At 48.8% G+C, this 11958-nt stretch overlaps 1 protein-coding gene across 1 annotated transcript; it reads right to left on the bottom strand.

Moving 5' to 3' along the window:
- Positions 1–9195: 9195 nt before the first annotated feature.
- Positions 9196–11574, bottom strand: LOC119385097 (cyclic nucleotide-gated channel cone photoreceptor subunit alpha). Its single transcript, XM_037652639.1, has one exon. The coding sequence runs from the start codon at positions 10746–10748 to the stop codon at positions 9252–9254; it is 1497 nt and encodes a 498-aa protein (XP_037508567.1). The 5' UTR covers positions 10749–11574; the 3' UTR covers positions 9196–9251.
- Between the last annotated feature and the right edge of the window lie 384 nt (positions 11575–11958).

Here is an 11958-nt window from a genome sequence, read left to right as displayed (position 1 = left end):
GTGACAGTTAGAAGATGAAAAACAGAGCTGTGTATGTTTTGTTTTGTTTTGCCGTCTGTTCTATGGCACCGACCCACTCTGGGGGATGGGCCAAGAATATGTAGTTGAAGCTTAAAATCTTATTCGAAGAATGTAAAATGGTTGTTTGTGTCTTGCTTCTTCCTTTCTGCCTTTGCATTGATTTTTCTTTCGAAAGGTCAGGATCTTACACCCATGTAGTTTATTATTATTATTATTATTATTATTATTATTATTATTATTATTATTATTATTATTATTATTATTATTATTATTATTATTATTATTATTATTATTATTATTACTGAGACGAAGAATGAGCGAGCGCCATTGATTGCAAATTTTTTCCTGCCAACAAAGAGCAGCTCCACACAGCAGGAGAATACGCACTACGCGACAAACAATGCTAACGATGAGAGTAATCAGACTCGCGTAATAATGACTAATAATGGCACCACGGCTTCGTTTCTATCGAACTGCCTACCAATCACGCCGTTAAATTGAGAGAAAAAAAAGCGAATTGAAAGAAGCCTATCGGAAACCCTTCGCAGTACTCCCCGATGGTAATTACAAAACGAAGCGAAAACTCGGAAGCCGCCTGTGTAATGAAACTTTAATCACAACCTTCCGCTCCGCGCATTCCTAGGAAAGCGTGTTATTAACGCTTATCCGGGTGTGTGAACAGTCGCTCACGCTAAAATAATCGAAGAAAACGCGGGCAATGCGTACGAGTTTGGTCCCCGACGTTCGCCGAAACGGCAATAGCGCGCCGACTGAGCTCGAGTTTCATTCGAGAGACCGTCATTCGTGTTTCGGCTGCAATTCATTTGCGCAGTATTTCTCCACCCCAACCCGCTCCTTTCTTGCTTCCTCTCTTTATATTTTATTCCTCTGTCCCCTTGCCTTTGAGGTAGGAGAGCGAGCACAGCGTCCTTTCCCGTACCCTTCCCCTTTCTCTCTTAACTTCGTTTCCCTTGTCACGTGAAATTAATCATTGATGTTTCTATTACTGCAACTTTAAGCTTTACTCCGTCGCAGATGAAAAGTTCTCTTTATGTAAGGAGTCTATACACACACGCCCACACATCTACATACATACATACATACATACATACATACATACATACATACATACATACATACATACATACATACATACATACATACATACATACATACATACATACATACATACATACATACATACATACATACATACATACATACATACATACATACATACCCTTTTTTGTCAAGCGGCGATAGGGAAAAGGTGCAGCGAAGCTGCGAGCAATTTCTCGTCGTTATTAAGGTGAAAGCCTTGGATTCCTCGTCAAGCGCGAAAAGTTACCTTCGGCGTCGGCGGTGTCAACACAAAGCGACGCAAAAAAAAATTGATCATGTGATTACTTCATCATGTGACCTCATTTTGCTGTCACAGATTGGCAAAAGTTGTGACGGTCCCATAACGTGACGCCGCATGATGACGTCATGACATGACATCGTGGCTTCGTCAAAGATAGGCAGATCCTGGAGGCTTTGCAAAACTACGTTAGGTGCAGACAACACTCGGAAAGTGAACGGGGAGGGGGGATGGGGGATCGATACAGTTGACTTTCTGAGACGAAAAAGAGGTTGGCTTTCGCCTTCGAGTCATCTTAAGCGAATGCGCAAGGGATCGAGTGACTTTTTCATTACTCGCGAACGACTCTCTACAGCGCCGCGCGGGTTCCCTAAAAGCGTTTCAACAAAGTACGCAGGTATGTGGTGTTGTTCATGACGTCGAAAAGCGTTGCTCTATATTACGCATAAAAACATTAGCGCAGCTCGCACTAAGTCGCGCAAGGCTTGGACACAGCCATGGAGGAAAAAAAAAACCAGGATGGAGCGTCACGTGACATTTTTGAAGCCCAGCCAAAACAAATGAAACAGGGGCACGCTGGAAAATGAGCACCTTCACGTGATGGGCAAGCGGTGAGAGGAGGGGAGCGGCGTCTGAGGAGGTTGGCTTGTGGACGCTAGACGCGCGCGCTCATCAATTTTTGTTTTTGTTCATGAGCCCACCAAAAAAGGAAATGAAACAGAAGCATCATGGGAAATGAGCCTCGAACGCGAGGAACAAGCGGCTTCAGAGGAGGTTGGCTTGTGAACGCTAGCCGTGCTCCCTCCTACTTTTTTTCTTTCCTCCATGGACACAGCAGTGCTGACGGGCACCTAGCCGGTCCTGGCTTGGCTAGGCTTTTAAACTTTCACCTCTCTCTTTCCCACGCCTTGCTATACTCAAGGAGGTTTAATTTTGTAACCTCCTTGGCTATACTACACAATACATGGCTCTTGCTCTCGCTAAGAAATTTTTTTCGCCACGAATTTCTCGCTTTCTCCATCTTTATTTCTCTTTCTGGTGCTCTATCTGTACTCGCCCATCACAGTGATTGCATCCCACGCCGGAGAAATGGGTACACGTGTTTTGGGAGCCAAGCAGAAGACTACAATGAAGAAGCGACCGCGTGCCGGTTCATGACGATGATAATGTTCTATCTGCGACACACGGCCAACCTCGAGCAAAGCTGCTCTGATGTAAAACTCGCCCATGACGACACCCAAAACGCGTATCCAACAGTTCAGTTTCCGCCATGTTAGTCCGTTGTGAAGCGGGCTGTATATACAGTAACGGAATCTTCCGTGAAGTCCACTAGATTATGTACAAACGATGGACGTACAAACATTCTTGGTGCCGCGCGCACATTCTGTTATCGTGGCTAGCACTGTGCTATCATGCATAGGTCGGCAAATTCACTGATGAGTCGACTCACTCAGACTCACTCAGACTCAGATCGGGCCATGAGTCTCAGTCTATTCACACATATGTCAACGCACGAGCGTTCGTGCACCACCTCAATATTTATTTATCAAAGGCGTGAATTGTGACAGGGATGCCATGACCTCCCCCTACAAACTTTTTCACGGGAAATTCTTCATAAAATATCTCGTGTGAGTCGCGTATTTCATAAAAAATGTCATTACTGGATTGAAACCACCGGTAACACCTATTTGAAGGCACAAGATCAAAAGGCGTATCGTAGGGCACCGATTATGTGAGATATTGGCGTTAAAGAGCATTGGCACCATGATCGGAAAAGCTAATTTTACGCTAACGGACTCATGAATCGACTCACTCAGACTCAAGTCAAGCCGTGAGTCTGAGTCTGAGAGAGTCCGGCTGAGTAATATGTTGATGAGTCTGAGTCCGAATGAGTCCGGTTGAGGAAAATTTTGGTGAGTCTGAGTCCGACTGAGCCCTCAGAGCAAAATATATTTCGTTAGTGAGTCTGAGTGAGCTCCAATTTTCCTTTTTTTCCCCCGACCTATGGTGCTAGTAGTATCTGCTGCTGATTGAGGACGGGGTGGTGAAAAAGGCTCGCTGGATACGATAAATGTTGTATCTGCTCTGATTTTTCAATTTTTTTCAATAATGCGACATAACCAGGTTTCTTTTTTAATTTAGTCAAGTCAGTTAAAAACATTTCTGAAAATAAATTGGCAGAAAGTGGAACAAGGGAAGTCCTATAACGTAACGAGGACTTCTCACAAATTTCACGGACCGTTCGGATCACCCTGTCCTCATGAGCGTTGCAGAGGCATGCCAAGGTCTTTTTTTTTTTTCTTTTTTTCGCTAAAAAAAGTAAATAAAGACATATACGCGTCGTCAACCGGAGGCCGAGCTCACAAAGCATTTTGTTCATAACAACTGCGTTCCCCTTGGCCTCCTTCGTCGTCAATGTTTTTTTTGCACGAGAAATAACTGCCGTGCATGTATTTTACAAGAAGTTCGAAATACAGTAAAAGCGCGTTAATTCGATCTCGACGGGGACTACAAAAGTGTTCGAATTAATCGGAGTTCGAATTAGTGGGCGGGTGCTAGAATAAACGGACATCACGCAACACTGCGCGGGCAAAACCTCAAGAAGCCACCTCTGCACTCGTTATCGCGAATTAGGCGCTACTACACGTTTGTGGCAGTTGATTTCGTAAATTAAGTTCATGGAGCTCTTAGCGAACAGAATTAATTGATCAGACAGTGACATGCCAGACACAAGCACCGACATGCATTCATGTGAGCAGTGAGCCTTAATGTCGAAATATATGACGCTATTTATGCTCTAAAACACGTTTATTTACGTGGCAGAGGCAAGGCAATCAAAATTAAAAGTAATCAATAATTTGCATTTGCTTGCGTTTCTTCTGTCGCGACTCCATGGGCATCGTTTGCAGCTTTTTTATTGATTGATTGATTGATTGATTGATTGATTGATTGATTGATTGATTGATTGATTGATTGATTGATTGATTGATTGATTGATTGATTGATTGATTGATTGATTGATTGATTGATTGATTGATTGATTTTATTTGCAGACACAGAGTGAGTCTTGGATGGCAAGGCTAAAGGCAGAACACTGTCTGCCTGACTGAGGCCTTGTCACCCATACATTGCTCCAACAGTGAGGCAGCACAAAACAGCTTGACCTAGAGCTCTAACGCAGCGCCCAAATTCTCGTCTGCTGAGAAATGCTGCTGTTTCGTTGTTTTGCATCTCTAGTAAATTTGGTTCGGTTTGGTTTTGCAACACACTGTGATCACTCTGGGTCGACTTATGCGAGGAGCGATGAAAACCAGGGGCTCCCAGTTCAAATTAACCGTTGTGGATACCGACGCGTTCGCATTATCGGCATCTTTCCCCCATAGAAATACACGGAGCTGCGCCAGGACCAGGGCGTCAGTTCGAATTAACTGTAAGTTCGGATTAACTTTAAGTTCGAATTAACCGAGTTCGAATTAACGAGCTTTACTCTATTATAAACTTATTTCTTAATGCCAGCTGGACAGGCTTGATCATTGTAGTGACTAGCCGCTATCGACTGCTTAGTCAGTATGTGTTGTAGACAGTAGAGGGAAGATATGAGAAAATCGTTTTGAGCATTGAGGCAAAATTAAGCGTATATTTTGTTTTTCTAGCTTGCTGTAATTCAGGCACGTGTATAGAATGTAAAAGCATAATATTAATTGCACGGGTTTTTGTTACAAAACCACGATGTGATAATGAGAGACGTCGTAGTGGAGGTCTCCGGAAATTTCGATCCCCTGTTCTTTAACATGCACCTAAATCTAAGCACACGGACCTCTAGCATTTTGCCTCCAGCTGAATTTGATCCTTCGGGTCAGCAGTCAGGCCCCATAACCATCAGAACACCGCGGCAGGTTAGAATGTAAAAAAGCTCACAGTCATTCGGCTAACACAACTCGAAGGCGAAAGCCATCTTCTCCTTTTTCTTCTCAGTCCATGTATTTACTAATGCCCCCCCCCCCCTGCCCCCCTCCTAGACCTTTGTTCACTTAACGTAGTTTTGCAGTGCCTCCGTGATCAGCCCACCTTTGACCAAGCGGCGATGTCATGTGATGTGATCATGTGACGTCATGGTGACGCCATGATGACGTCACAAATTTGGGCGCTCTGCGACATCATGGTGACGTCATCACGTGATGGAGACTTTTCGCCTCACTTTTTGCTCAGTTTTCGCGTTTGATGAGGCATCTAAGGCTTTCGCCTTAAAATAAGTAGGATCCTTAACGCGGGCGAGCTTTGAACCTCATTTAGTACCGGCATACTAACAACGCACGCTGTAACACGAAAGTGCAGTTCACGTAATGTAAACACAGTGAATACCGCACCCGAGTCGCGCTGCGTAGTCACCAAAAGCGTCGGAGACGTAAATCAGGTGCCATTCCGTACGTGCTGTCCAGCTGCTGCCCACGTGTCGAGCGAAAAACGTAAAAAAAAAAGTAAACCTAGAATGGTAGTAAAGGGCAAAAGGCTGCATAGACGCAGCTGTCAAGACGAATCAACGTCTACAAGATGGATGCTCGGTGCCTTTCTTTTTCCTTATTTCTTCGTCTATCACTCTGTCAGCGATGCGTGCAATGGTACACGGGTAGCTCGACGCGCTCACTGTCGGTAAAAGCGACGGGTCCGATGTGTCGCTTGAAGGACGGTAGACACAGCGCACCGGCGTCAAAGGACGGAACGAGACCGTTAGCGCCGATGGCCCGTCGCAGTGGGCGGACGCGTCCGGAGCGCCGATGCTCGGTTCGACAGCAGGAGCTGGCGTAGAAAGCCACGTCACGTGAATCCATGCCCCTGAGGCAAGTAGCCGAACTCTTGAGGGTCGAACGCTCGCAGAAATCAGTTGTCGATGCTTGAACGGCTGTTATAAGTATTCCGCATGAAAATGAAGACAGGATGCTTTCTATATGGCCAGGAGGTGGGAAAATGTGGCTGTCCGTGAGTACGCGGAAGAAGCAATGCTAGCATAGCATACCTCGAAGGGCCTCAGCCCTTGCGCTAGTTTCTCCTCAGGTTTTCCCCCTTCTAGCATGGAAGTAACATGGTGAAAACAAAAGAGACGAAATCTCGCTGAGAAGCTCAATGCTGCTTAGAAAAATTTATTGTATCACAGACGGTTAACAACAATAACAATTTAACATGACGTTTTCTTGCTAGAAATACGTTCACGAGAAGGACAAAACAACACTTAAGCTAGAACATAAATAAGCTAAAGAAACGTCGCTTGAAAACCCGCACGGGGTTTCTTGATCACAGTAAAAGACAAAGGCAATAGCTCTGGTTTTGTCAGCAATATTTGTCAGCATATATAGCTAGGGATGACACCAGCCGCAGCCTGCATCCTTACCCACAAAATCCTTTATGTGTCCTTAATATCATTTAAACTAATGTCACAAAACCCAAAGTTTGAAGCAAATGCGATGTTAGAAAAAACGAAAGCTACAGCAGAAGACACTTCGGTAGATTCGAGCTCGTGATATGCAACGGGGTCGTACGTTTCAGCTTCGCTGGTTAGCCATCTGCACTGAGTGCTGGGCGGTAATTTTGTGCATTTATGCTATGCCACTGCTGCAGCTCAAGCCTAACACTGCATGTGAAACAATCTAGAGGAGTAGACGAGCACACTAATGTACTTAGCACCATTATGAGTGCATTAATGATGTTTGCTTTTTTGTCCTTGAATAACGACCTCACCCTTAAATGATAAGATGAAATTGTTCGCAGCGCGAATCGGTTTCAAAATTTTTTCGCAACTTCTTGTGGCTAGCAAACGTGATGTTAGTTGTAACAAACGCAATAATTACATAATTAGACGTGACAGCTATCACCGTCAGTTATCTTGATACGCCGCTGATGGTCTAAATGTAGGAATAGCTTTGCACTGCTGCTTCTATCATCGCAGCTGAACCCTGCCCGCTGCGGTGTACCATAAAAATGTTTGGAGCCTTGAGCGTAGAGGTGCCCGCATAGATGTAAAGATTATTTAGAAAAGCTAGATGAGGAAGCTTGAGCTGCTTAAGTGCTTCTTCATCTCTCGAACATCATATGTGTTCTCGTTTACAAGAGAAATGAAGTAGCTGTGATCTTGATGTCTCGTACCAGTCCATCTAGTTGCGCGCACTTATAATCATATCCAGCCTTACGTGCGCCATTGATACAAATACATCAAAATACCCAATGACGTCGCTTTAGACCACCACTATCCAACTTCTGTGTGAACGGCGATCATCCTATAATGTTCTGGACTGTGCTTTCAGTGCTCGAGCCCGCATCGTCGTTCTTCGAGGGTTTTAATTCGTGTGTCCAGCGCCTTTAAATATTTTTTTTTTGCTACTTCAGGAGTCAATTCGTGATTTTGTGTTAGCAGCTTGTGACATAACCTAGCTTCGTACGTTCTGACATCTAAATAAACGAAAGTCAATAAAGAATGTTGCGCGCGCTCACGTTCTTGACATTGCTATAGAACTAAATGAAACTTGAGTCTGATAAGGCAAATAGCTGTACGCCAGAAGCTGAGTACGATGTCCGTGAGATATTATAAAAGTGGAAAGCGGTATTGTATTTCACGTAGTAATCTGACGCTTTCGAGGTCATTACGAAGTCAACAATACAGAACCGACCGGGGCGATGCTTTTTCCAGGAGCTGTATGCAGTCGCGAGCAGATAAAATATGCGACTCGTGTTACCCACACGGGTTCTTAAAGTAAAGATAGCTTCATCTCCGCAAGAGCAGCGCACACACACTTTTAATACAGCGAAACGGCATGGCGTATAATGTGCTACGCGTGTTTGTTGTTAAATTTCGCCTCCCAACGACGAAGGCCCATACCATGCACCATACATTTTTCTTCCCGCGTCCGCCTCCCCTTAGATAAAAATGAAACTTACCTCAGCAATTTCAGCAGGTTTACTAGAGTAGAGCTTCGCTTTCGGTGCAATCAGATATTCTTTTTTTGCGATTTAGGCAGTTGTGTTTCTTAGGCTTCTTGTTTTATGGTTGTTTATTATTGTGCAAGAATACCTTGTGTAGCAAAAATTCAGTGCTAGGACTTACGACACACGGGAATGCCGTTCAAATCGATGAAGTTTGACATTTGCAAGTTTCCCTTGCCTTTGTGTGGTCGTTTTGGCTGATGATATGTTCAAGCAAGATTGACTATAATAGCCACTTTCGAATAATTGTAGTGCAAGTGTCCTTTATGGATACAGACTCAGATACGAGCTTCGTACATTATAAGATGCTGCTAGTGTAATTGATGCCAATGATATATTATAACTTATTATGTGTTTAACAGGTTCAATTCAATGTCATGAGTGAAGCACCTGCACTTACCATTCCTCGGTTGCGGTACACCGACTTCAGCGGAACACCCGCAAATAGTGCACAATCAGCCATGCCCCGCGAACCACCACGAATCATTTAATATCGACATACTGCACAGGTGACAAGCACAAGGTCAATGTTTGTGATGCGTTACGTCTTAGATTACTTGTTTAACGAAGCTTCTTGTTCTAAAGAACTGCTTGTCGTAGGCTGTCCCCGTTCGCGAGTAATATAAGATTGAGAATTGACTGGCATTCCCTGAGACGAACAATTCAATCACAATGTCATTTCTGAGTGTTTGTGAACAGGACACTAACAAACGTCTATTCTTAAGAACTTTCTTTGCTCTCGGCAAGCCAGGGTTCGCTAATGACGTCCTAATCATCCAGGTTGACCGGTGGTATTGCTTATCAACGCTTCTTGCGTACCAACTTTCTTGAGAACACAGCACGAAGCCTGGTTCTCGGTGGGTGTCGTTGTTGCCGTACAGCCACTGTCGTACAGGGTTCACGCGTTCTTTAGCAATACTGGCACCCAATATGACTTCCCATTTTGCAAGTTTAGAGCGGAGATATTTTTTAAGCCACGCAAGGAAGACACTAAAGTGATGGCCTGCCGCCATGATGGATGGCGTTCGGCATTCGCAGCATGAGCGCTCAATGGCAAGCGAGCAAACTCACCTTGGAACTCTTTCCGGGCCGCGCTGACGTTGGTCACAATATTGGCCACGTGGCCCAAGACGGCCGCGAAGAGAAACAAACCGAGCACAATCTGCACGACGAGGAACAGGTACTCTCCCTTGGTGCGCGGCCGCGGCAGGTCGCCGATGGTGGTCAGCGCCAGCGTACTCCAGTAGAAGGCGTGCAGGTACTCGCACAGCACGTCGCTCGCTTCGCACGAGCTGCTGCGGAACCAGCCGGCAGAGCCGAAACCGTCTGTCGTCGAGATGATGTGCGACAGGCAGGCGTTCCAGTGGAAAATCACCAGCACGTAGTGCGTCAGGTTCACGGCGCGGAACACGTTCGGATAGTTGGTGTGCCGCTCGGTGCGGTCCAGGAAGGCCCAGAACCGGTAAATCTTGACGAGGCGGAAGCAGCGCAGGATCGAGTTGAAGCCGATGGAGAGATACAAGAAGTCGAGCGGCAGTAGGCAAAGCGCGTCTATGTAGAACATGGTTGAGTTCATGTAGTGCGCGCGAAGCTTCTCCGAGTCGGTCTGTAAGACCCCTTCTTCGAGGAAGCCCGTTCGGAAGTGGAAGAGTATGTCCAGCACGTACAGGAAGTCGGCGAGGTAGTCGAGCGCGAACCAGACGAATATGCTGGACGCGCTGATCTCGCAGAAGGAGAAGCGGTAGATGATGACCCAAAAGTTGTATAGGAACGCCACGCTCACCACCATGGACCAGTAGTAGCAGAGGCGTCCCGACGGGTCGAACACAAAGGTCCACTTGCAGCGTGAGCGGTCTCCGCCACCGCCGCCTCCGGCGCCTCCTCCCGTCGCGTCCCACTTCTCGAACTCGCGCTTGATCTCCCGGCGGCGCAACTCGCGCGTCTTGCGCGGTATCTCCAGGTCGGAGCTGACGTGCGCGCGGTTGATGAAGGCCAGGCTCGGGCGGGACCGGACGCCATCGGCGGCGGCGGCTGACACTGATCCGCGGTGCTGCAGCTTACCCGCAACCGTCTCCAGCAGCGACTGTCGCGACGAGGCCGACTTGATGTTCTCCGAGGAACGACCTGTGTACAGGGGCGACGAGCGGCGCTCGAGGCGCTCACCGCCAGCGGAGGTGATGATTCCCGGCACCACCCTGGGTCCGTTGGTCGTGAGCGAACCGCCGCCGCCGGCGCCGTACTTGACGTTCTCGGGCGCCGCATTGCTGACGACCGCGATCTCGTCCAGGTCGTCGTCGACGCGCATGTCCCGCCGCGAGCAAGGCGTGTACTTGACGATCCGGCCTCCGGGCTCCACGCAGCGCGCGCCGCCGGAGCGGAGCCCCATCTTCTTCATTCTTGCGGCCGCCGCGGCGAGCTTGCTCGCGCCGCTGCTCCTCTAGGTCGGGTAGAGCAGCGCGCGGCCCATGCTCGCCTCAGGGCCCGCCCGCGCGGCGATGCTCTGGCGGGGGCCCGCAGCCGTCACGGACGCGCCTGCGCTTCTTCCTCGCCGCCGAACACGGACGACGGCGTCGACTCATGCGAAGGCCGGCGGGCGACGACCACCGGGCCGCCGGGCCGCATTCACCTCGAGCAGCCGGTGGCACGCCGCGAAGTCATCGCCGCCGCGGGACACAGCGAACGGGGGATTCTCCAGGTCGCGGTCACGGCGCGCCCACGCGCCCGCGCTGGGGTCCCGTCGCGGTCTTCCTCACGGCCGGCGCCGCGACGTCGACTGACGGTCGCGTCACACTCTCGCGTGGTGGGGGCAAACCGTCGGCGGTCGTCGTCGGCGTGCGCAGGAGGCTTCGCACACGATACACCACGTCCGCGGCGCCGGTGTTCAAACCAACAGGTGTTCGGCGCTGGCCCACCCGCCGCCGCAAACGCTTTCCTTCGGTCAGCTCCCCCCTTTCACATCGTTCGTCGCCACCGCCTCCACGATCGAGAAGATTCTCACTCACGGAACATCCCCGCCACAGTCTCGGACGTCGGAGGAGCGACGGCGAACGACTCGGACGGTCGGCGCCGGTCTCGCGAGCACTTTTTTTTTTTTCACGGATCTCGACGCACCACTGCACCTTGCACTCTTTCTTTCTTTGTTTCGAGCCCTATGTGGGAGGGAGGGGGGAGAAGAAGAATCGGTCGCGGCGAGACGGTACAGCCCAGCTCGGCAGAAATCATCGACTGGATCGCGATCGCGGGGCGTCGCGCGCTGCGCCGCTGCCGGCTCGCTCGCCTCTCAGCATCCCTCCATTCCTCCTTTCCCAACCTCCATCCGCCGCCGCCGCCTGCGCAGCGCCGAGGGAGGGAGGCAGCTTCCCCAACTTCTTTCCGCTCCACCCTCCCGTTTCTCGCCCTCGTCCTTTTTCTTCCTTTTTCGTCCCTCTTCCCTCTTCGCGAACAACTGGCGCCTGGCCTCCTCGTCCTTCGCGGTTGGCAGAGAGGTTTGGACGGAGTCCATTAGGCTCGCCGGGGGAGGATGGCGGCGGCCGAACGACGACTGGCCATGCCCGAGCTCTAGTGACTACCACTTTCTGTTGGCGCAGCAGCGTGCCCTCGTGTGT

Source organism: Rhipicephalus sanguineus, chromosome 3 (genome assembly GCF_013339695.2).
Source record: "Rhipicephalus sanguineus isolate Rsan-2018 chromosome 3, BIME_Rsan_1.4, whole genome shotgun sequence".
Taxonomy (NCBI): Eukaryota; Metazoa; Arthropoda; class Arachnida; order Ixodida; family Ixodidae; genus Rhipicephalus; species Rhipicephalus sanguineus.
This window is presented reverse-complemented; position numbering and strand designations above follow the sequence as displayed.